A 26,208-nucleotide genomic window follows, 5' to 3' on the forward strand; every position below is an offset into this window, starting at 1 on the left:
ATATAATAACTAAAATATTCTTTCTATTGCACTTTTAATGGTTTACAAAGTGCTAACGTACTAAAGCAAACACAAGAACAAAGTAGCAGGACTTGACCTCAGCCTCTCATCCATACAAGTCATGGTTAGTCAAAGCTCGATCCAAAGGGGCAACTAAACTTTCCTGAGGAGTCCAGTTGCTTTTTTGGATAATCCAAGCAATACTGCCCCATAAAGGGGGATATAAGGGAGAGCTTTTTCATGCCAAGCCAAATGGGGGAACATGGAGGTCAAGAAAGTCATGGTCCACAGTAAAGTTAAGCTGTGGTAAATGTATTTAAATATTTAACCTGAATAATAACCAGTCTTATCAAAGCAACATTTTTTAATTTGTTTATTCTGATCTACAATTTTTTTATGTAAACGCTTTTCTTAAAACAGAATAACCTTTTTATCTGTTTTGTAATGTTAACAGTGTGATGGGCACATTGATTAAACCATTTGAAAAGTAAAGTCAGACTTCACAACTAAGCCATGATGTGCTCAAATGTCAGGGTACCAGAGAAAAAAGTAGAAGGAATTGAAACAACTAAAAGGGAGACGTAATGAAATAATTGCAACATAAAGATGAAAATTCAAAGAAGGGGTTAAATATGGAAAAAAAAAGTGGTGAAAAGTGGTTTAGGAGTGGCGAAATTTGTCAAAATTGTCAATAATAGGTTGGGAGAGGGGGGTTAAAGTGGCAATAAGTGTTACAGAAGGCAAAAAAGGGGTAAAATAGACAGGAAATGGGGAAAAGTGATTAAAAAGTGGCAAAAATAGGCAAAACCTGTTAAAAGAGAAAAAAGTGGGTTAAACTGGGAATCAAATTTTGCACAAATGGGCAGAGACAGTGATGAAATGGGGTTAAAAAAGTGGCATTCATAAATAATTTCAACAACAGAACCCAATGATAGCTTGGTGCTCTTTTCAGCTCCAAAATGAGGCTAGTGTTAGCCAGGACAGGAGCACCAATTCTGCTGATCAGATGAACATGCATTGATATCAGTCAATCACAACTGGGGAGGGCCCATTTACTCGTTTTTTTAGGGTCTCAGCCAACTCTGTGGGCAGGCTTGCAATCCAAGCAAAAGACAAAGACAGTGAAAGGCACCCAAAAACATTAACAGAGCCACAACAGTAAAAGAACCTAATCCAAAACCAGATAAATTTATTTTAAACAACATAAAAACCTAGACTTCATGAGACATCAACCCAGACAACAAAAGAACCTAGTTATACTATGTATATCATGGGAACCATAATTCTAACAGACATTTTAAGAGCCCAGTTATATCATAGGAACCATTCCACAGTTATTTGTGCCCCTATTTTCAAAGTATTATCAAAAGATTTTTGCTTATCTGTATATTTTCATCAGCTTTTTACTGTATTTGTTGGGTTGAACAGTACTTCTACCAAGACATCTGTCATCTAACCAGGATAGAGTTAAAAGCAGAGCAAACACAGGGAGCTGATGGACTGTAAGGACCTGGATCACTAAGTCAAAGTGCAAAAGGTGGCTTTTTTATGGCTCATTTATTTTCTTCCTTGTGTGTCTTTGGTCATCTAGAAATGTGCTTGTAGCTGCAGCAAAATCTCAGGACATTTTTCACTGTTTAAAATTTCCAGTGATGCTGTGACATACAGAAATGTGTCAGCTGTTTTTATACCCTCTCTTCTCAGAGTCGTGTAGTGAGTCACCCCCGATATTTCTACCAGAGCACTTTTTTCTATTTATTGTTCAAGGTCATCGGGTTGACATGACACGTCACGATGACGCTGCGCCCCATCCTCTATTCCTACACCTCTTCTGCAAATAAAAATATGTCTGTACTTCTACTACATGCCACTAGAGGACTCCTTTAAATCCCCTTTCTGTTTTTTATTCGACTTCTGGCTACTCCATCGCCAGCTCGGCTGCTGCTCCCCCTCCCTCCTTCCCCGCCTGCCTGCCTGCCTGCCTGCTTCCACTCCCACCTCCTCTTACCTCCCTCCGCTGGACTCTCAAATGCTAGTAACACCGGTAGGTTAGCTATTGTCGGTGTGTCAGCCAAAGATACACAGTGTAAAGGCTCTGATTTTTACACCACACCGGGAGAGATAACGGAAGCGCCTCTATGTGGTATGTAGATAACGGGATGTTAAAGTCTTGGTATGAACCCAGGCGAGTGGGTTTTTTTTTCTGAAAATGCGTGTATTAACGTCGTGTTCTTACCTGTACTACAGGAAAGGACATTTATTAAGCTGAATGTCCTTTTCTATTTGAAAATAAGCTACGAAAAGCACTGTAGTTCTTCAGTCTTGGATGTAACGGTTTGACGCTGCGTTGTGAGAAACAGCAGCAAATCATATTCCGTTATGTGGCAAGCCTAGCATTTTCAACATATGGATGGTTTTAATGCAATTCTAACGTGTGAAAAATGAAAGCTTTGACGATGTAGACATGGATGTTAGGAGTCACGAATCAATGACGGTAACAATTCAGTCGTTAATATACCGGTTAATAATATACCAGGTCATATTTTAACCCTTTAAACCGACTAGCAATTCGGCTCAGGTGTGACGATTTTTCACAACGGTTATTTAAGATACGTGTCTTAAGTGGGGTGTAACGGTTCGTTTGGTCATTGCACCTTGGTTTTTTTTCTGTTACTACAGACAAACCGGCATAGAAAGCGAATTTATTCATGTAAAGAGGGACTCTGCGGCCGCCCTCTGCCGGCTTTGGCTCTGTAGTGACGGTGTAATTATTATCATGTGGGCTGGGATGCTGGTAGTGGAGGCTAAACCCACTTTAACTGAACCCACCTCCTTTTCTTATTGGCAGAGCAGAGTGCTCACCTCTGACAGGCTCTGAGTGGCTAATCATTAACATACAGTAACTTCTTAGTGTATGGCGAAAAAAAGCAAGATGGAGCCTCTTATTAATGCTCAATATTGTTCATACGATTTTTTTAGACCGCTACCTGTTACCTCTGTTCATCAAGGCCTCAAATTCCTCCAAGAAACAAACATACAGGAAGCCTCCTGCAGGGGAGCAATTTACTGCTGAGGAAGGGGTTGAAAGTTCCTGCTAGGGCTGTCATGAAACTTACCTACTTATTTCAAAAACATCAAAAAATACTTACAAGTTTACTACTGTACAATGTGTAAGTTACACAAATAAGTTGGCAACATTTTAGTGCTGAATATGACAATGTATTTGTGAATATGCACGGATTTACATGCAGTTGTTATGCTCTTCTGCACATTTATCTTATGTTCAAGAGGCCAAGTGTTTTATACTTTTTTAAAAATGCAACCTGTACACAGCACTGTTGAAAAGGACTTGAGAAATGTCAGAATTTTCCAGCCTGTGGATTCAAGTGAATGTCTGCTGCTCTTTCTGTCTTAAACATGCAACACCTTTTGTCTATCAGTTGATCAAAGCCCAGGCTGTCCTGAAAAATGATGTTTAGAGCTTGATACTTTACAAGTGTTTTAAGATAAATCCAGAGGAGTCAAAATGGTTTAGAATAGCTTTGAATAGTGTACTGTTCAGGTTATATAGAGGCCAGACAGTGTTATAAGGCTTTTCCTACTGCCTTGAAATAATTGATGAGGTGAGCCATTCTTGGGTGTAGGGTGACATTGCTGGCCCTGTTGCACCTTTTTTACATAAACTGATAAAATAATCCTTTTCTCTAGAAATGTTGTTTAATCTGCATGCCTGTCTGCATTCATATAGCATTCTGAAAATGTGCTAGAATCCCAGAGGCAAGGACTGGCAAATGTCACTGTTATGTGTGCACTGCATCGCAACAATGTACAGCCCTGCTGGTGGGAAGATGATGTGATGCTATGTGAAAGTTAAACTCCATCTGGCCTCTCATGGCTGTACTGTAATCGGCAAAGTGTAACCAGATGCTTCAAAGCTGCATTTGGCTTTTATCTGAGTCAACACAGGGGTTTTATTATTTTGTTATCAAGGCTGTAGGAAAGCTGAGAGGGAGGAAACCAAGGAGATGCAAGAGAAAAAACCCCCAGGTGACTTCAGAAACTGGGGCACCATCAATACATGTGGTGTCAAAGGAGGGAGTAAACTCTACACCACCTCTCTGCACAGAAGGGGCATTTTGGCTGCCTGTAAGTTGAACTCTGCTCGTTATTTCTGATCTACAGCAGGTGATTATTACAACAATGTGTTACTGTGCAGGCATTAATGGCTGTAATGTGAACTCAGTGTGCAGGACTTGTAGTGTAAATGCATCACCGTGTCCTGATAGTAACTAATGGGCCACTGGTTGTAAATGGAGATGGCTAGCGAGCTTTCATAAGTAGGCATTAGGTTTATAATCCTGATGCTGTAGGGAAGAGGAAATAGTAATCAGATTTATCTGTGACACTACAAAAATTCATCCCTTGTATCCGCAGTGCTCTAGATGTCCCAAAATAGCATGCATTTTATAAACTGGCATTTGAAAAAAGCATAACTCCACTACATACAGGCTGATGATATCAAGCGGGAATTTAGTCTCTTGTGCTAAGATTACCAAAGTTAGCAATACACCGATAACACATTTTATAATGATACGATCAAAGTTCTCCTGCAGAAGTAGTTTGTTAGAATTTTGGTTGGAAACAGAGGGTCCATGGTTTAATGGAATTGATTTAGTTGCTGGTGAGGTACCAACTGCCTTTATCCCCTTTAGCAAGGCACCGAACTCCAAAGTGCTTGAGCATTCTTTCATATGCAGCCTGTCTACATTAGAGCATGTGGATAGGATCCTGCCTCTGATACAGTCCTCACATAGGTCCTCACATAGGTCCTCTCATAGGTCGCCGGCTTAGAGCTCACTGTGAATCAGACCGGTTCATGTGAGACAGATGGACTGGTATTAACAGCCTGCTACTTGCTAATGAGAAATGCCCCGTGTGATTTCTCATTTCTTAACTGTTCCGTCTCTTCAACAAGCCACAGTCACATGAGCTGAGTGCTGACTACCATGGTGCTTTGTCACCTCTATAGCCACCCACTTCCTCCTGTCAATCTCCAAACTCACTGTCACTGTGCGGGGATTGATGGGGTATTTCATCCTCTGGTGGATTTGAACGAAGGAATATAGTTTGCATGGAGTTTTGCATTGCAAATTCGAAAGCATCTGTGTGGAGATTTTCAGTATTTGCAGGATTATACTTGTCTTTTCTGATGAGGCATTCCTTGGAGCAGATTAGTAGAAACCACTGTTTGATATGTACAGACATAGTACTTGATTTTATGCCTCCACCTTAAAGCACTTTTAGCCCTAAATGCATTAACATTATATATTATGTGTTCTATTTGGAGAAAAAACACATTATGTGCCTTTTATGAAGGCTTTTAATAGGTTAAGATATTTGAAAAATCTTTGTTTTCTATAAGAAGCTAGCTTAACAAACTCCCTTGTTTTCAGCTAATGTTCCATTAAAGTTATTATTCTTATTATTTACCTTACTTACCTTACATAAATGCTCAATTCCTCTAAATATAGTAAGTTATGTCATCCATAAATGGTACAGATGTGACTATGTTGATACTCCTTCTGCCCCACCTCTATGGGTGTGCATTAAAGCTCCTGTGTGGAGTTTTGAGCTGGTCAGGAAACATTCTTAAATTTTCACTAATTTCCCTATATGGCTCTAAAATCAAAATAAGTCAAAATAGCAACTAGAACGATTATTTCTATAGAGTAATTTGTAATACTTGTATAACCTCTGACACTGGGTAGATGTCACACGAGGTGTTTGGAAAAAAAAAAGATTTAATTTTCATAATTTACAGCAAAGTTTCGCTATGAGTCATATATTTGAGATTATGATTAGTCGCATGCATTATTGTCCTTTTCAGCACACTTTGGTTTAACTCTGTCAGTGTCTCCCTACAACCACAGCGATGTAAAATAAGGACACTAATGCTCCTTAAAGTCTCCTCTTACATAAAAAAAACTCACTGACAGCTCAGTGAACAATAATAATAATAAAAATAAACTTTATTCGTATAGCACCTTTAAAAACAGGTTTACAAAGTGCTTTGACAAAAAGCAGAACCACAGTTACGACAAAGCATCAAACACAAACAGCAAAACATCACAAGAAAGACAAAAGTGAAGTAAACAAGTGAAAAGTCACAAAGTCAAGCCTTTCGTTTCAAACATTTCCCTTTTTACTGTTCTCTTATTTTAATTTCAATCCATAACAAGCTCCTTTTTCTTAGTCGAGTTAGTTTAATAATCTTTGATTTACCGGAAGTTACTTATTTCCTTTCCTTTAAACATAACAGCAGGGGGCGCAGATGGCCCAATGGGCAGTGTTTCCTGAGCATTTTTCCTTGGAGCCCCCCTACATGTACCTAAGAAAAGCGGCGTCGCCCCAGGATCCAAGAGAAAAGAAAAAGGGACACACTGCCACCAAAAATCAACATAGATTTGATTTGTCATCTATCTTCATCGGACAAGATTAGCACAGAGGTTAGAGGTAGCCTGATGTTTAATGTAAGCATTAAAATATAAAAATGGTTCATTCAAGTGGAATGACATGTTTTAAAATCTTTTAAAGGTGGATTTTAAAGAAGTAAATGTCCATATTTAATGCAAAACAATTTCTTCAACACAGAAAGTTAACTTTCAGGGTCCTTGTCAATAAAACAGCGTTTATTGCCTTACTGTTCAAGGTTAAATGATGAACAAGGGTCAAAAACAGAGCTGTTATCTGTCGGTGCACTGACGCTTATGCTACTCTTTAATCGCCGCTTGCGTTAGCGGTTTGGTGAAGTAGTTAAAGGCTCTGCATGGAAGCTAAGTTTCACAATCACCTTGTCTGTTGTTTACTCATCAGAGCTTATCTTTTCCTGAGGTACAAACTCAAAATATGACCTCTGTGAACAAGAGAAGTATTTTTAATCTTTTTAGTCCCTTAAAATCAAATTTATTTCTTCCTTTTGACAAAGTAGGAAGCATTTTTTTCTTTTATAATAGTTTAGTTATGGATATGTTGGTGTCTGAATGAAATCTTTGCACTTTTCCAACAGTTTATTCCTCTATTGCACTGAGAATGAAAGGCGTATGTTGGAGGTTTTTTGTAATGAGTGATGCCACTGTGCTGTAGACACTCAGACACTGGAGCATTTGTTTCCAAACAGACTCCAATTGTCATGAAAGGACAGCAGACAGTAACTGTAGGTCATGTAAATGTCCTTCTGCAGATGCAATGTGGTGAAGATGAACTGAAGAACTATTGGTGCAAGCTATGGACAGGAAGGAGGGAAATGTCAGTTTGAGGTGGACTCACAGGGGAATGAATAAAGCTAAAAACCCATGCTTTTCCTCCTCAGATGGAATAGAAATCGTGTGAACTGTGAATATATTCAGAGGAAGCCAGTGACAGGAAACAGGGAACAAAAGAAGTGTGCAGCAAAGTGAGGAGGTGGGTAGTGCTGGGTGAGAAAATGTTCAGGATCAGATAGAGAGAGATGAGCAGCAGAGGAGGGCTGTGAAATCTGCTGTGTGAAGCTCCAGGGAGGAGAGAGGAGAACAAACCAGCCGGCAGAGACCAGAGAGGTCCTCTCCTCCTCCCTCCTTCACCTCTGGAGCAGCCAGCGGGGGCCTCGAGTCCCCATCCAAACCAAACACACCAGACCGCAGCTGCAGTCATTAAAATCCTAAACATCCCCACTCACACTGCGCTATCTCTCTGAACCCAAGAGTCTGGAGTTTAGCTGAATGAGTGCTGTAAATGCACTTCACAAAGACCAAAAAACCCGCAAGTCAGCAAAGATCTGAGACGGAAAAGCTGTGTTTTGAGAGTCGTGACTCGTGACTGAGGGAAATGATGTGGGGGGGGGGGTGTGGAGTGGAGAGGAGGAGGCGGGTTGCACATGCAGAGGCAGGTTGTGATTGGTGGATGGAGGGGGTGGAGAGAATGAAAAGGGGAAATGGAAAACGTCCTCTTCTCATTGAAGGCACTCTGGACCAAAAATAGGAAGCATCTTGGCCTCACAAGACACATTTCATCTGTTTACAAAAAATGACAGTTAGGCCCATAGAGGCGAAATCTTCCACCTATACAGTGTGTTTGAAATATATGACCAAAATACATTATAGAAGAGCTCCAACATAAAACACGAGTGCTCAAGGACACATGGCGCACAGATGTGCTAATGATAGTGGATCTGTAAAACAAAGAGTAGTCTCTCTACACACAGCTTCAGCTTTCTCTCATAATGGTTGTCAGTTTTAAAAACACTCTGATATTTTTTTTTTTTTCAAGGGAAAATGCCAAACATTTCTTCCTTTCAGCCTCCTAGCTCTGTGTATTTACTGCCTAAGTCTTCATAGACTGAATATTGATGTTTTGGTGTGTTTGGTGTGTTTGGTGTATATAATACTCTTGGCTTGCCTCTTTATTTAGACTGGATATTGTGTGTAGTTTGTGCAGCAGTACACTTGGGAAGTAAAGTTGTCAACATTTTAGATACTGAAGTGTTTGCTACTCATGGACAATGCTTGGGTGGGCCACCCAGGTACATTTTCCATCAGTTCAGTGTATGGGTTACTGACATATAAAGCTTCATTCATTTGCAGTTGTACCACCTGACATTAATGACTAATTTCAAATTAAACAGGCCAATACTTGGACACATTGTTTCTCTTATTCTTCTTAGATAGTGAATATGTAAATATTTACATTAAAATGCAGAATTTTTGAGAGGGGCCTGGATGCAGCCTCCACTTCATACTGGAAGTCAGACAAGCAAGTCATATCTTGTCTTCTAATACCGCAAGTCACTGACCTCTGGTATTAGAAGACGAGATATGGCAGCAATTTTCTGACTTCCGGTTTGAAGTGGAGGTCCTCGGCTGCATCCAGGTACTCTTGGAATTTTATGGTAAAATACAATTTTGCTGTTTCACCTTGGTTGTACCACCTGACATGGAAAGTGTACCTGCTCACCTAAGCAAAACTGTAATTAAAAAAAAAAGAAAATTATATGGGTTACATCATTTACCTAGTTAGAAGTGAAGTAGATATTTTTACAGCTTTAAATAATATTATTTATTTCGTATGTTGACAATTCTGTAATTTCACCAACTGAATCACTGGTTACACCACCTGACATTTGGCGGAGGTCTGTGCTCTCCGAGTGCTTTTCTAGTTTTGTCTGTGAGAGGATGTCACAAAAACTGTAGGGAAAGACGGTAACACAAAATCCACAAGCTACGTATTAAGTAGCAGGAGCTACATAAGGTGAATAGGGATGAGAATTTTGATGCGAAATGTTCTCACTTAAACTTGTTTCTTTTTTCACTGTATTGAAGCTGCTCATACATTACTCCGCGACCTCAGTTCAGTTTCCCACAGGCTGAACTGTGTCCATTTTGTCATTGTGCTGCTAGTCAGTCATGCCAGGCTACTGTTGACTCGCCACCCCACTTGTGTCTGAGGGTTGTGTTTGATATGAGCCACAGCCCACCTGTGAGAAGAGTCAGACAGTTCTTCTTTCAGCCCTACAGATGCTCATCCTCAGTGAAGGGGCTTACATAATCATCCTGCAAAACCTACTGTAAATATTAACAACTATTAACCTCCCGGAGTAAAATACCACACAAGTTCTATAGAATCTATCCTCTGTTTGCTCAAATTTGAGTCTAAAACTGTGCCGAAGGACAGTGGACCTTTTCAAAATAAAGCTCCACATGCTCAGAGTGATAAAGTGACCCAGGTTTAGTTTGTACAGGAAACTGAGACTGATTCTCTCTAAAATCTTTTGTAAAATCTCTTTATTTAGGAGAATTTCTAATTAATCTAATTTTATGGACAGAAGTCTGTCAAACAAATCTAAAAAACAAGACAATTATTTACCTCTGCCTTTGGATTTAGTACATTGTAATAGAAACATGCAGACTTAAAAATTAAGCATTTTAACATTATTACAATGCTCTACTTCTTGTAGAACCTGTTTAATCTGAACAGATACTTCTGTGTTTCTTTCCAGGTATCTTGTAACTGGAATTAAGAACTTCTGAACAGAGAAGAGAACAGACAGAGCACAATTAGGCTGCAGTAATCCCATTGTGAGAGCAACACACTATTGTTATATACAACGGAAACCAAGGACGACCATCGAGTGACTAGCTTATCAACATATTGACTCTTTGACCAGCCAGGGCTTAACATAAATGGCTGACAAGCAGATCAGGTAAGGTTTAATAAAGCAGCTTTTCTACATCTGTTGTTCTTTTTCATGTCATATTTTAGTCTCGCTGTCCTCTTTTCCTACAGTTTGCCTGCCAAATTGATCAATGGGGGGATCGCTGGCCTGATTGGAGTGACATGTGTGTTTCCCATTGACCTGGCCAAGACTCGCCTGCAAAACCAGCAAAATGGATCTCGCCTTTACACCAGCATGTATGAAAGTTTTGTTTTATTTTCCCACTTTTTTAAAGTCTCTATGTCATTGTTGCCCTGTTGCCATCAGAAACAACCAATTAGACAACCTATCTTGTTATCAGATTGTTTGACATCATTTGTTTTGCTGTCTTTGTGTTTCAGGTCAGATTGCCTTATCAAGACCATCCGGTCAGAGGGGTACTTTGGGATGTACCGAGGTAAGCTCTGAACTTTGACAGAGGATAAGTGTTCTATATTCACACAGGCTTATAAATACACAAATTAAAAAAAAAGACAATATACAGCAATTCAAACTAGCAACATTAAAGACTGAAGGTCTGAAGGTTGTAGAAATGTGTTTCTGTTTACTTAAACCTACTGTTTAACAATGATCAGAAATGATAAGAGAGATTTATATGATAATAAAATGACCCATTATCTCAGACTGAAATAAACTTTTGAATAGTAAATAAAGAAATAGTTTATGACACAATTAAAAAATGTATGTACTTCTTTGGACTCTTACGGCTTTAGTCCCGTTTTATGGTTTGCTTGGAAAAAAAAATTGAAGTTTAACCTCCTCAGACTTGAGCTTCTGTAATGCATTTTTAGTTTCTTCCACTTATTTGGGATAAGTGAGACCTCACAAGCTTCAAATGGGAATGGAAATTAGTTTTGACAAAAAAATGATAAATATGATGTTTTTTTTAACATCCTATAAAATGTACCTCAAAAGGTGTTCAACTATTCCCTAAATGTTTTAGTGAAACTATCATAAAGCCTAAATATTAGAATAAAAAAGATTCTCAAAAAAAAATCATGAAAATTCAAAAAAATTGTCAGGGAAAAGCCCCCTAAAATTTCTTATCAAATTTACAAACACATTCCCCAAAATTCCATGAATATAAACAAAGATTCCCACAAACATCCAAATAAATTCCCCAAAACTTCCATTGGAATTCTTGAAAATTTCAAAGGAACCCCCGCCTTAGATTTCCAATCAAACTAACAAAATTGACAACTACATTTCCTATATTTCTATGTAAATACCTGTAAATTTCAAAGCTCCAACCCCCAATTTAGTTAAAATTCTTCTAAATTACAAAAACATGTCCTAAATTTCAACAAAAAATGCCTGAAAATTTCCAGACAAATCCCCCCCCCAAAACAAAAAAAATCAAGAAAATTTCTCCCAAAACTTTAAATGAAATTCTCCAAAATATACAAAAATGTAAAGTCATCAAGGATCAAGGATATCTTTATTATCCCCGAGGGGCAAATTGCTTCACAGCCAGCAATACATACAAAAATCTTCTCTAACCATAGGAATAAAATAAAAGTTTAGACACATAGAAAACATTCAGACACATAGCAAACAATGGCAATGGCATCAGATTATATAAGTCGTAGACAAATGTTACCTTGAACTATTCAAAACGCTAATGGCAGTCAGGATTAAAGAATTTTTCAGTCTGTTCATCTGACATGATGGAAGAACATATCTGCATCCAGAAGGGAGCAGCATGAACTCCTCAAAGAGCTGATGGTCTGGTTCATCAAGGATAGACTGGGCTTTTTTAAGAGTCTCTCATATGTACACACAGGGTTTAAGGAAGTTATCATGCATGACACTGCAATTGAAATCCATAAATATTAAAGTCATAATGCATTTAAGTGCAAAGAGAGAATATATAAACAAAACATAAACTAATGAACTATTTAGTGATTGCATAAATTATTGGCTGAAGCTATGGCTTGATATACAGAGAACATTCAGACACATTCAAACACATAACTGGTATGCATATAATAATATTACTAGTACTGTCAGTCAGTTAAAATGTTTCTAATTAATTATAGGCTTTGCAATTAATTAATTGCAATTAATCGCATACTTTGATAATTTGAGAAAGATTCCATTACTGATAGATTTAAAGATAATAGTAACAAAAAAAAATCAGAAAAGACATGCTTCTGAACTTGATCAAAACTTTTTACTGCTCTCTAAAGAGGTGAATTTTGCACTAAGGAGGGATTTTCGACTTACTAGTCAATCTATGATGGTGTTAATCTGATGATTAGGAATACTCAAGCATATGCAACAATAACAAAATTAAAGTAGAAAATGTTGGTGTACAAAAGACTTGCGTTGCATGTCTTATATTCTGTATTGATTTAAAAAAATACAAAATCTAACAATACAGATATTAAATCCCAACACCAATATCATTATACATATCAAATTGACCATTTTTTTCTAATATGTATCCGACACCAAATACCTAGATTCCACATGCTCATTGTCTCTCTGCCTTCTCTGTTTCGTCTTTCCTTTCTCTTCTTTGTGCCTCTGTCTCTCTCTTTCTCTCAATCCGTTTGTCCATTCAGGAGCGGCAGTGAACTTAACACTAGTCACCCCTGAGAAAGCCATCAAGTTGGCCGCCAATGACTTCTTCAGGCATCACCTCTCCAAGGATGGGTGAGGCATGAAAATTGCTGAAGAGCTGCCTGTTACACACCCCCCACCCCCCACACACACACCTTCCCCTCATTCACACCGTGATTAATTGGCATGTTTACTAACATGTAACCTGACACATCAGCTGTCTGTGTTCTCACTTAGCCTCTTGTTAATCCTCCACCGCTGTGTCACTTCTATCACCGGGCGTTAGTTAAATGTCTGGTTTTAAAAATACAGGACCTCTTGTTTGTGTGCCAGCAGAACTCGTGCCTGAAATCATGTTAGTAGCTGTTAAAACCAACTCTCGCTCTCCATGAGCGCTGCTTGCACAGATAAAATTGAAAGTTTCTAGGGCATCTATCCCCATCTCTGTGGAGACAAACATGCAGGCTGATGAATGATTGACTTGTCTTGCCCAGCCGCTCACCTTGTGAATTATTAATCTGCCCTTGTGCCTGACATGTTGATGCAGAAGACAGATTAGCATCAGCAGCCCAGGTGGTGACAACTCTTTTTGACTGCAGAAATAAAGTAATCTGTCTCTCACACGGCCAGTCTACTCCATAATTCATCTGATCTTTTTTTTTTTTTTTTTTTTTTTTAATCTTTGTTGTTTCAGAAAACTCACTTTGGTCAAAGAGATGCTGGCTGGATGCGGGGCAGGAACGTGCCAGGTGAGTGAGTGAGATGCTGCTTTAATTGCATCCTCTTGTTCTCCATCTGGAGCTGCTGCCATTAGCGCTGCCTGTGTCAAATCATGCACAAACCACGAGACCTCGGACTTTGCCTCATTTGTCACTGCCTGCAGCCAGAATTGGCCACAAGCAGGTTGGTATGAGAGGCTGTAGTCAGAGAAACATACTTCCATCTTGTATCTGCAGATTGTCCTATTTAACTGAGATATATATGCGCTCCATATCATGAATGATTTTTAATCAGTGAAATATTGTTCTGTTAGCAGCCAAAAGATACACGCACAGCTTGATTTGATTAATAAAATAAGAAGCTGTGAGAGTGCAGAGGCCTGTGCACTGAGCGAGTGAGTCAGAGGAAAATGCTTCTTGTCAATGGGGGCAAAGGCTTCAAGCCTAAGGAACGTGATTAGATTAAGAGTAGCAGACCTTGGATTAAGATTGTGGCTGAGAACATGGCCATCTCACCCTTAATCCTGTTAACTAGTTACTACTGTGTGGATCACAGGGGCAAACAAGAGGTGACACATAGCTAATGGATGCCAGTAGACTTATACTGGACACAGGTATTACCTGACATGCTCAGCTCTTATCAATCATAAATGCTTCACCTTTAAATTCCATTTATATGGAAGGAAATGCAGCTGTTTTTGTCATCCTGTATCTGATGCTTCTGTTTTGTTGTCTTTTGTGGCAGGTTATTGTCACAACTCCTATGGAGATGTTGAAAATCCAGCTCCAAGATGCTGGACGCATTGGTAAGAGAAAATGAAATCCAGATGGTGTTTTGGCAAAGAATGAAGGATAACAGTGGAATGTAAGAGATAAACTGGAGTTAGAGTGGCCTCATGTGGTCATGCAAGAGATTACATTACATTTATTTTGGCATCTTTTTACAGCAAGGATTAAAAATGCCAGTTTACATACCGGCTCCAAGCTGTGTGTTATTCTAGTTTAAGTTTTTAGATTTTAAAACATTTATATGATACTAAAAAATAAAGAGTATCCTTACATGTTTTGCTGTCACAGCAACTTTTTTAAGGGAACTTTCAGGCCCCCAGTGCTGGGGTTAATTTTTTGTTTTTAAGAAGCAAAAACTGAAAGCAAACTCCTGCACACTGTCTGAACTGCACAAATATGTATTTGTTGAGTTTATCCAGACTTTCTCTATCTCAAAAAGACACAAGATCTATCGCTTTTCAAAACTTCAATGCTTCAAGATACGATCCATCATACAAATAGCCAAGATTGTATAGTTTTAAAGCATGTGGTATCAAAATGTAACAAAATATTAACATTTCTGACATTTATGATTGTGTTTAAAAGCTGCTCAGAGGAAGCTGATGCCAGAGACGGTGGCAGCTGGAACCGTGGAGGCCAAGTCCCCAACAGCCATGCAGCTGACACGACAGTTACTGAGGGAGAAGGGTATTGCTGGGCTGTATAAAGGCCTTGGAGCTACATTGCTCAGGTAAAATAGACAAAAGCCCTATTTGCACAGGGTTAGTATTACCAAGGGATTTTTGGAAATTTGTAATAACCCTGCAGGACATTGGTGTTTTTAATCCTATGCAAATCCTCCATATCTGCTATTTGTGGCGTCAACATTCCACGGCAAATTACCTACAATATTTCATCATACATGTATCCACAGGTAATACTTATCCCATAAACCAGCATCTCTGGGATTTAGTAATTGTGTTTTTTTTCCACTTTGTTTGGCTTTTTATGCTCCTAATCAAAACAATAATAGAGGCTGAAAGATGCTGTGTAGGAAACAAGGCTGATTTGAACACATACAGGTTATTAATAGTGCTTTTCTTTAGGTTTTGACTTTATTTTACTTAGAAATTTAAACTCCAGCGTCCCAATCTATGTGTGCCCTGCGCTGCTCTCTTAATATGTATAGCACTTCTACTCTGCCTGGTACTGTATTTCTTAACAATTTCCTAGTCTGATGTTAGTAGTATTTGGCCATAAATTTCATACATTACACGTTTACATTTGATTTATGATTGATGATTAACAAATCATCAGGGATCCACAGGTAATACTAATCCCTTGTGAATAGTGCTTTTGTTTTCCCAGCCAGCTGTAAGAACCACATATAACTCTCGTTTTTTCTTGTAGGGATGTTCCTTTTTCCATCATCTATTTCCCCCTCTTCGCCAACCTGAATAACCTGGGTAAAAGAGGTGTGGAAGGCCCCGCCCCTTTCTACGTGTCATTTGTATCTGGCTGCGTTGCAGGCAGCACAGCAGCTGTTGCTGTCAATCCTGTTGATGGTGAGCAGTGGGACTTTGAACATTGCTACATAGCCGTGTGAGCAGCATAAGTCGATGTTTAATCACCTGAGCTCTGTGTGTTTCAGTGATAAAGACCAGACTGCAGTCTCTGACCCGAGGGAGCACAGAAGACACGTATAGTGGAGTGACTGACTGTATCAGGTGAATTCATTATTTCTTTCCTGCTATAGTATGCTGGTTGTTTAGGGGTAAGGTGTGTGGGGTGTGCCTTAAACCACTAGGCCATCTGTACCCCCAAGATTTGTAAACTTCAGTAACAGTGTAATATGATTTTATATTTCTTTAATACATTATGGTCCTTTGATTTCAAACAAGCATTTAAAGAAATCACTCATAGTAGAAGTGTTCAGTATTATGTACGACTGGTTACGTACACGCTGTTTATGACTACTGATGACGTATCAGGAAGTTGATGGGTCTTGTTCTTTTATAGAGGAAGATTTCTGGTGACAAATATCATTATTTCATTACCCAAGAAGATATGGCACTGTGAAGATTCCCCTGCCAATTTTGCTACTCAATTCATGCTAACATGAATGGCTGTATTTGATCTTTTCTGTATCATGGGCCATGTCATTTCCTATCGTATTGTCCATTCATCCATTTCCATTCATAAGGTGAGACTGAGGAAGTTAAATAGAGCTAGAGGGGAAGAAACACATTGCTGTGTAGCCATAGTTGAACACTTTTGAATCTGCTGATCGGCAATCAGTAAAGGGAAACACTGATACACATACTTGGCAAAATGCAGACCATCTGCCCAGATATTTGGCCAGGCTGAAGATCTGTCAATAGTATTGTATTGTATTTGGTTATGAAATATTGTATCATGTTTTTTTCATATCATAAGGTGTTATATTGTAGCCGTGTCACATTTGATAATTCATAGGGATGTATGATAAGTTGATTTTGCAGATATCCCATCCATCCATCCATCCATCCATCCATCTTCTTCCATTTATCTGGGGCTGGGCTGCAGTAGCAGCAGGATACACAAGCCAGCCCAGACATCTCTCTCCCCAGCAGTGTTAATTTTGACCGCTATTTTTAATTTTAGTCTCAGTCTTAGTCTTTTTGTTTTAGTCACATTTTAGTCATTTCTACCCTTTGTAGTTTTAGTCTAGGTTCAGTCAACGAAAAGCTCAAAATCATTTTAGTCTAGTTTTAGTCCATAAAAATTCCTCACATTTTAGTCTTTACTTTTAGTCCAAGCATTTATTCTCTTGCCTTAATCTGGTACCAAGTGATGGTAGTGTGTGTTGTATGCACTCTGCCAAACCTGGGGTCCCTGCTTTCTACTGATAAGAGGCAGAATAGCTACAGATGCATTGTTTTTTTGACAGCTTTATCCACAGTAGAGAAATATCATGGATTTTGGATGTCCGAAGAAAAACTATATTACATTTTAGTCTAGTTTTAGTTGTCTTGACAAAAACTAAACTTACTTTTTGTCGGTTTTAGTCATCACAGATCTATCTTTGGATAGTCTTAGTCTAGTTTTTGTCATGGAAAAATGGCAGTTAATGAACATTTTTGGTCATAGTTTTTGTCGACAAAATTAACACTGCTCCCCAGTGACACTTTCCAGCTCTTCCTGGTGGATTCCAAGGCGTTCCCAGGCCAGATGAGATATCTATAATCCCTCGAGCGAGTCCTGGGTCTACCCCAGGATCTCCTCCCAGTTGGGCTCACCTGGAAGACCTCCACTAGGAGGCAACCAGGAGGCATCCTAATCAGATGCCTGAACCACCTCAGCTGGCTCCTCTCTAATTTGAGCTCTAATTTGAGCTCCCTCTGGAAGCTTTCTCTGGCTGAGCCCAGACCCCCTCCTGGAATGTCATTTCCACCACTTGAAGCCGCGATCTCATTCTTTCAGTCATTACCCAAAGTTCATGACCTTAAATGAGTGTTGTAATGAAGGCTACCATTAAATCGTGGGCTTTGCCTTCTGGCTCAGCTCCCTCTTCACCACAATGGTTTGTAATCCACCGATGCTTCACCAATCTGCCTGTAACTCTCACAACATTCTACCCTGACCTCGGACATGGAGGTGCTGACCTCTGTCCTGACTGCTTCACACTCCAGCTACAAACCGCCCCCAGCATATGCAAATATAACCACATCATCTGTGAGAGCAAAGCTAAAATTCTGAGGTCACCCAACGAAGGTTCCATATGCTGATAATTACAGATTTAAACCAACCAATATCAGTACAGATATATAAATGTAGTGTAGACCTAAAACCATAGTCCTTAAAAACTCTTTAAAATGCAAAGATAACCAAAGACACAATTTTACTCCAGAACACGCCTTAAAATGTAAGGAAAGGGGCACGGATCGCCGATACCAAAGCTAGTCTTCCAAATTGGCAGTCTGAGGTCAAGTACAAGCTGTGGCCCTTTTACACCTGCATGTCATTCCCCACTCTCTGTCCCTTATTACCTCCGCCAAGGAGGTTATGTAATCGGCAGGGTTTGTTAGTTTGTTAGTTAGTTTGTTAGCAACATAACTCTAAAAGTTATGGACAGATTTTGATGAAATTTTCAGGAAATGTCAGAAATGGCATAAGGAAGAACTGATTAGATTTTGGGAGTAATCCGGATCACCGTCTGGATCCAGGAATTTTTTAAAGGATTCTTTACTACTGGGAGATAGGGCTAATGGTGGAGGTCTGCGCTCTCCAAGAGCTTTTCTAGTTTCTGATGCTATCCACTGTTCTCTTCTCTCCAAATAAAGGCCCCAAATTAATCCCACATAAATGAGGATGAACAAAGAAAAAGACTAGCTGATGAAGGTCCGTTGGTTCTGACTAAAACTCCACAAACTGATATGAATATACAGCGGATGTATCCAGCTGATACAGGCTGATAGTTACTACCAATGTCTTGATTTTTAGTATCAGCAGAAATGTTCATATCTGGCAAAATGGATAATGAACTTTTTATGGTAATATCTGCCAATATCTGACATCATGTCGATGATATCATGCATCCCAAATCAATAATATCACATCGTATCATAATGTGTTTAACCATATCTTATATCACATCATATTTTATCATACTATTTTGTATCAATGTATCATGTAGTATCTTACATTCATATCTTGAGTTATTTTGTAATTTTTTTTTTAAACAAGTATATTTTTGTTCTCCAGGAAAATCTTGCGTAATGAGGGTCCATCAGCCTTCCTGAAGGGAGCCTACTGTCGAGCCTTGGTCATCGCACCTCTGTTTGGCATCGCCCAGGTGGTCTACTTCCTGGGTGTGGGTGAATTTATCCTCAGCTTCTTGCCTAAAAAGGACAACTAAGAAGCACCTCCTCTCTCTGCCTTTTCCCTCCCATAATGCATCACAAACAACTGTGTTAGGATTCATCTCATTTTGAAAAGTGGATGGGTCAAAGCACGACTCAATCCATACATTTTGTTTTTTTCAAATTTGTTGTGTTGAATGTTAAAATAGCTACTAGGACGGAGCCTTTGTTTTTGCCAAGCTGCCTGTAGTGGTGGCACATCAAATCCAGTAGGCACGCTCTGGAAATGAAGCCACAAATATCAGATGAAGTTTTAAAGGAATATTGCTTTATGATTTCAACATTTTGTTTGCAATTTTTGAATATGATTGTGGAATCTATGAAGTAGATGTACTGCCCTTTTTTGCTGCAGTTCTGCAAGCCCTACAGTACCCAGTTTTACAACATTAGCATCTAGAAGACGTTAGTTGACTGGCTAGATAACATCCACATACTCTACTTAGAAAGATAATTCAGAACATTAGATAGGGTCAAATTTACTTTTTAAAGAATTTCTCCCACATCCTATGTCTTAAAACAGAGTGAACGTAGAATTGGAGTAAAATATGTACGTCTCTTTCAGACTGAGACCCTGGAAATGTGTTGTTTTGCTACCAGCACTTCTCCTATGATCCTTCCTTAAAAACCACATCCTCTCCTGTAAGTGGTTGTAATGAACTTTGATTGCCTTGGCTTTTAAAGTAGATCAAGTTCCATCTGATATGTGATGCTACCGCAGTGGTTCGACTGTTCTGCCTCTGTAAAAGACATCTCTTGTTTCTAAATTTACACACTACATTGAGGAGACAGTTTACCATACTTGTTCATAGAAAAACTGCAAATATGCATTATTTGTTTTGGCACAGAATCATAGAAAATGCACCGTTTCTACACTAAACTGTCACAGATGTTGTGCTTTGGCCACATCCCAATCAGTGATGTCACAGCAGGGAGGTTTCCAGCTCACGTTTGCTGTCAAAAGATGATGGAGAACTCCCGCTGGGACATCACTGATTGGATTGTGAGCAAAAATGAGGCATTTCAGTGCAAGCACAGAGAGCAGTGCAGCCAGTTTTCTGCCTTGTTTATGTGAAAGCATTAGCTCTATCAACACTAAAAGCAATGACAATTATTTCAATCTGATACCAGTCTATTGGAAGATATTGAGCAATTCTGTTTTTGCTGAGTCACCTCATGAGTACAGCTAACCATTATGGAGGCATTAGAGCTTAACTGGAGTAGATTCCACCACTTAGATTGAGACATACTGCAAATAATATTGTTTACAGCTCACTTTTAACTTCTTTTTGTGACTTGAAATCAGTGGCAGGACCCCAAAGAGCTAATGACAAACATTTCTTTATCAGAAAATTAAACCAACATGTCTGAGTGGTTATGAGTTTTACCAAACATCTCTGCTTGTTTGCTTTAGAAGGTTTTGTTTGCTTTAAGCTGCCGCTGAGAGCAGCCCCGCCGTATCTTGTTTGTGCATCACGACACTGAAGCCCTGCCATTGGTTTATCTCGCCAGAGATCAAAGTGACTTTGACGTGTGTTATCCAATCACATTCCTTCCTCTCTCCCACTGTTCAAGCAGCTTGTCACTTGTACTGTTGCACTGTAGATATGCGATGCAACTTTTCAATGTGTTAACATTTGTGGGAGTGAGGTCTATTTACCAATATTCCTTTCTATAGGCAGTATAGCACTATATATTTGTATGTGTTTTTTTCTCTGTGTCAAAGTGTCCACCTTATCTATATTGTACATATGCAGATGATATGAACTTTTATGTTGTAGGATTTATTGTTTGTTTTGTACATGATGGCTTATTTGCACACCTACCTCTCCAGCTCCCCCTTCGATCCATATTGTAGTGATTTTATGTTATGATGATGTAGACATATCAAATGAAGGAACATGTTTCAATGCAACAAGCATCATTTGAACTAAATGCAGCATATCGATGAGGGTGTTTTACTGTATGCACAGGGGGACAGAAGAATCCCCCTTGAGCTATGGGTAAAGTTTCAGCCTGTTTGCTACACTTTTATGAACCAGAACCATACAAGGTGTCATGTAATGATACTAGAAATGTAGCTGGTTTTAAAGGAATGACTCGTGGCTCTGCATGAACACCTCTAGAAATGGAAAAGGCCGATAGGGACCTGCGAACATCCGCCTGTAACTCACTTTGAATGGTGCTTCTTTTGTGAGGTAGCTGCAATACGAAGGCTCCGGCACTAAAGACCGAGGCTGCGCCGACTAAATCACCTGCTAGTGAAATCTCTCAGCATTATCAAAGTCTTAACTGAAAGCCATAGGTCAGGGAGGGACATCAGAGCTGCCAGACATCGACTGGCACCTCCAGCCATGTTGGCAGATGACAGCTGAGCCACAGGAAATTGACAAAAAACAAACAAAAAAAAAAACGCTGCCTGCTCCTGTGAGCTCGTCTTGATAAATCACTGTTGTTTTTCAACATTCCGATCGCCAGTTCATCTCATATCCAATGTTATTGTGATCATAATGCCTATTTTTGTGTTGTTGAGATTATTGATCTGATATTTGAACCAGCCCCACCCCCACCTCTCCCTCATTGTTTTCAGATTTTATCGTCTGTTTTTTTTTCTGTTGAATCTTGAAAATGTTGTGGAAGTCGTTTTGTTTTTCTCTTGAAGCTGTGAATTTTCATTGACCTTGTGCATTTGGTTTCGTATGTGTGTGTGCGTGTGTGTCTGACTGTGTAGTGCTGTAGTTGGTGTGTAGTTGTTAGTGTGACACTGCAGTATTTTTTCTCTTTGATTGTCAGACCAATGCTTTCTCCCCTCTCTGCTCCTATCTGCCACCTCTTCTCTCTTCTCACAGCTGGAGGAGTACAGGTGAATGCAGAGGAGCTCTGAAACACCAAATGTATAACTTAGAGTGTAAACCAGGGGTGGGCAACTGGCAGCTTGGGGGCTACATGTGGTCCTCTTCATTCAAAGCGGCCCCAAGTCAATTTCAAATACCAATGAATTGGAAACCTGAAGAAAACACAACATAATCAGCCATGAAAACATGAAAAATGTATTCAGTTTATTGCAAGAAATTAGTAGATGTAATTGGCTGAAAAACTTTTTGTGTGCATAACTAAAAACATCGTTCAAAAAAATAGATGCAAACCAAATATGTTAAAATAGCCTGTATATTTCTGATGGCCACTCTCACAGACAGTTCATCTGAGACACCATAAATATCAGAAAGGAAATGTCGTAATTTGCCAGTGCAACGTATTTCCAGTTTTTATTTTTAATTCAACTTTATTCCCAAAGAAAGTCTGGCAGTTACATGACCACACTGCAAACATTTAAGACTAAGAGACATTTGATTAATAAAATCAAGAGAAAGGTCAGAGGTATAACCCCTGACTGAATTATGTATAGACCCATTTTAGAAGTAGTTATATGAATGGTGGTTTGCTTTAGCTTCATAGAGCTAACATAGCTATGCTAGCTATTTAAGTAATGCCTCAATATAAGCCAATGTAGATAAGTTAGCTTTAGCAACGTGGACTTTAGCAGGCATAGCTCAAGCAAGTTCAGCTATGTAGATAATGTACCTACATAGCTACATTAGCTAGGTTGCTCCATTATCTATGTAGCTAACTAGGCTAACAGAGCTCCATAAGCTGTGCTTGGGATAGAAGTTTTTTTCCTGTAAGCAGACTGTTTACTCAGCTTTATTAAACATCTTGTAATCAGGTTTTGCAGGTCAGGTTTTGAACTTTTGGTATCCTACCTGTTGCCTTAACCCTAAAGGGAACTTTAATCTGATTTTATTTGGAAAGTTTTAGCATTTAAATTATGATTAAATTATGTTTAGATCTGTTTTAGAAGAAATACACGAATGGTGGCTCCCTTTAGCTAGGTTAAGCAAAAGCTAATATAGCTATGTTAGCTGCGTAATCCACATCACTACATAAGCCACTGTAGCTAAGTTAGCTTTAACATGAACTTCAGCAAACATTGTGAGCTTGTGAGCTTAGCTTTAGCCACATTAGCTATGTAGCTGCATTATCTATATCTGAGCTAGATTTAGAAATTTGAACTTTAGCAATCGTAGCTAAAGCTAACTTAGCTACACAGATAACGTAGATTCGTAGCTAAGGAAGCTGCTTTATGAGCTAACTGAGCTTAGCTCCTTAGCCCCGATATCGATATAGCATTATGCAGCTAACAGAGCTACGTAAGCTGCTTTAGAATGTTTTTATGGAGGATGAGGTTTTTCCCTGTAAGCAAACTGTTTGCTCAGCTTTATGAAACGTTATTGTTTTTCAGTTAGGATATGCTGGTCAGGATTTTGACTTTTAAGGTTTGGTATCATAATCCTAAACTAAAGTTTAATCTGATTTTATTTCCAGAGTTCAAGCTCGTATTTCCATTCTGAGATACACGGTGTCTTAGACGAACGCTCTGTGAGAGTGGGCTTCAGAAATGAACGGGCTGTAGCCAAATTGTCTTGTAAAAAGTTGAGTTAACCATCCAAATTTTCACTTGACTTTAAAAATATGGATGTTACTATAACAATTATTATTAAATACTTACAAGCTTTCTTCATTGAAGTGATTAGTAATCATAATGGATAAATTGAGAATGAATCTGTGACAATTTGGCCTTTTTGCATTGAGAATAAACTCCTGGTTACCAAAGTTGTCCATCCCTGTAAACAATCAAAGAAAGCACAAAAGATTCTAGGCACAAGAGACACACTTTGAATATACTTAAGAGTACTGGAAAGACAATGTGTTGCTTATGCAAGATGTGGATTTGGATCTGATTTATTTCAGTGGAGATTGAGATTAACTTTTTAAGTTCATCTGTCTGTAAAACTTGACTCACAGGGCTGAGACGACAAGATAAGGGTGTCCGTTATGTTATCCACAAAATGTATATCGCCTACATAATCTAACTAAATCAGATATAAGAATGTAACTTAGATATTAAGAGATGTATTATAATTATAGTGAAGAGTTTATTACATTTTAATCTAAAGATTTGTGCTTTACACATTCATAGAAAAACACACAAACCAGCTCACTGATATGCAATAAGTAGAAGTCACACATACACACAGACACACTCACATGGTAGACAAAGAAGAAAAACGAATGACGTCACAAACTGTCAATCACACAATGTATGATGCAGCCAGGGACCCTCGAGGCCTGAGCTCTCCTCAAGGCCTCTGTTGTCTTCCTCCAAGAGGAACTGTGCATTATCGTACTTTAAAAACAACCACCCCCACTGTCCATCTACGATGTCTCTCTCTGCAACAAAGAGGGTGTTTATGAATATATGTGATAAATGACACAGTTGTCCTAGACGTTATTTACAATGCAATGGTTAAAAAAAATGAAATATTGTGTACCCTGTCACAATTTTGCTGTTCAATAAACTGACTGTCCTCAATTCTCCTGTTGTAGTCTGTTCAGCAGGGCAACACACATCAACCGCTTTCAAGCTTCAACAATCCAGCTGTTTTTTACAAAGTAAACAGCAGGATGATTCTTTGAGGAGTGTGAGGATGACATTGTGGCTCCTCAGGGCTTAGATGGAGAGCAGCTGAGACTTTTTTGGGTTTGCTGCCTTGTGGAGCCACCAGATGTCAGTGTGAGGTTGTAGCAGAGCTGCAGTCCTGCCTGCTGCATGAGTGGGAACAATGTGCTGCTACACACTACAGGTGTATGCAAAGCCTGGGCGGTGTAACAGTAAATCATGCACCCCTGCTCTCACTCCATCTTGCTATCTCATCATCAGTAATGCTACTTTGTATCTCTTGCGGCTTGTGCACGCATGTCCCTGTCTCCTCTGAGATCTGTGTGGCTTCACTCAATAAACAAGGTGTTTAGAAGTTGCACGATAGCAATATGGAAATGTGCTTCCTTGTTGGATTTCACTGAGCATTGTAGGTTTATAAATCCCTTTATGATTTCTGCAGCCGAACTGATGTTATGGCAGTGCTTTATTCATTATTAATCCCCTGCTGTTTGCCATGTATTCAACATTATAGCATTAGTTTGCAGGATGCTTTTTCTGCAGCATAATTTCATCTTATCACCTTCCTGTAAACCTGCGCACACTCAGTATCACGCACTGCTGCTGTCCTGTATGTTTGTGTGTTTGTATGCAGGTCTTCTTTCAGCCAGAGTCAGATTTCTTATTGAATTTTTGCACCCTCTTTGAGAGACTCCTTTCATCAGAATCTACTCCAGTGTTTACACACACAGGAGATTAGCCAAAGGCTCAGTTTTCCACAATGACAAGACTTTGAAATACAGAAATGAGCAGCAGCCACTGTTCTTCTGCTCATTCAAATCCCTTTCATGTGTCATGACTTAAGCTGCCACCGTGAACTATTATTAGTCTCTCATGCTTTACAGCCAGAGGAGGAGGTGGAGAAGGTGCAGGGGAAGGTGGTCTGGGATGAGCTTGAAGACAGAGAATGATGGAGGGGAAAGAAGGGGGCAATGAAGAGGTGGAGACAGTAAAGGGCCATTGATAGAAGAAAGCACAGAGCCAGAGGAAGAAGGGGATGGTGTTGATGCGTATATAGGTCACTAAATCAATGGGAATCAGGTTTTTGAAGGGTAGAGAGGGGGGTATTTATAGATACCAGTGGAGACTGATGCATCAGTGACAGGCACAATGATGCTGGGAGCACAGGATAGAGGGGGAATCTGCAGATAGACTGTGGCTAAATGAGTCTGCAGAGAATACTCCTCTAACAAATGGCAAAAGATTCTCAATAGTGAACAAATAGCATGGAGCGCCACTGCAAAACAAAATATAATCAAATGGAAATCACTGCAGGATGCTTTGAGCAAATGACCTTCCCAGCTCTATTGACAAAACACAGGCAAAGTGTTAAATGCAATATTGCAAATTCTCCCAGCATTTGCATCTACAGTACAGCTCTGCTCTGCTCATATCCTATTGAAGTGTAATCTGTGATATCAGAGAGCCACATGATTGAACGGAATATTAGCTTTC

At 39.2% G+C, this 26,208-nt stretch overlaps 1 protein-coding gene across 2 annotated transcripts; it reads left to right on the forward strand.

Annotated features, from left to right (window-relative positions):
• Positions 1-1,933: 1,933 nt before the first annotated feature.
• slc25a22a (solute carrier family 25 member 22a) lies at positions 1,934-23,299 on the forward strand. Of its 2 annotated transcripts, none has more exons than XM_041795922.1 (11): positions 1,934-2,044; positions 10,031-10,234; positions 10,318-10,443; positions 10,588-10,643; positions 12,814-12,904; positions 13,506-13,560; positions 14,276-14,336; positions 14,905-15,049; positions 15,709-15,863; positions 15,950-16,025; positions 19,042-23,299. In XM_041795922.1, exons 2-11 carry the CDS (start codon positions 10,215-10,217, stop codon positions 19,193-19,195), a joined length of 939 nt encoding a protein of 312 aa, XP_041651856.1. In that variant the 5' UTR covers positions 1,934-2,044; positions 10,031-10,214; the 3' UTR covers positions 19,196-23,299. The 2 variants fall into 2 exon arrangements, with proteins under 2 accessions (XP_041651856.1, XP_041651855.1); XM_041795921.1 differs by having other exon boundaries at positions 2,019-2,143.
• The last annotated feature ends 2,909 nt before the right edge of the window (positions 23,300-26,208 follow it).

This window comes from Cheilinus undulatus, linkage group 9 (assembly GCF_018320785.1).
Source record: "Cheilinus undulatus linkage group 9, ASM1832078v1, whole genome shotgun sequence".
NCBI classification, from domain to species: domain Eukaryota; kingdom Metazoa; phylum Chordata; class Actinopteri; order Labriformes; family Labridae; genus Cheilinus; species Cheilinus undulatus.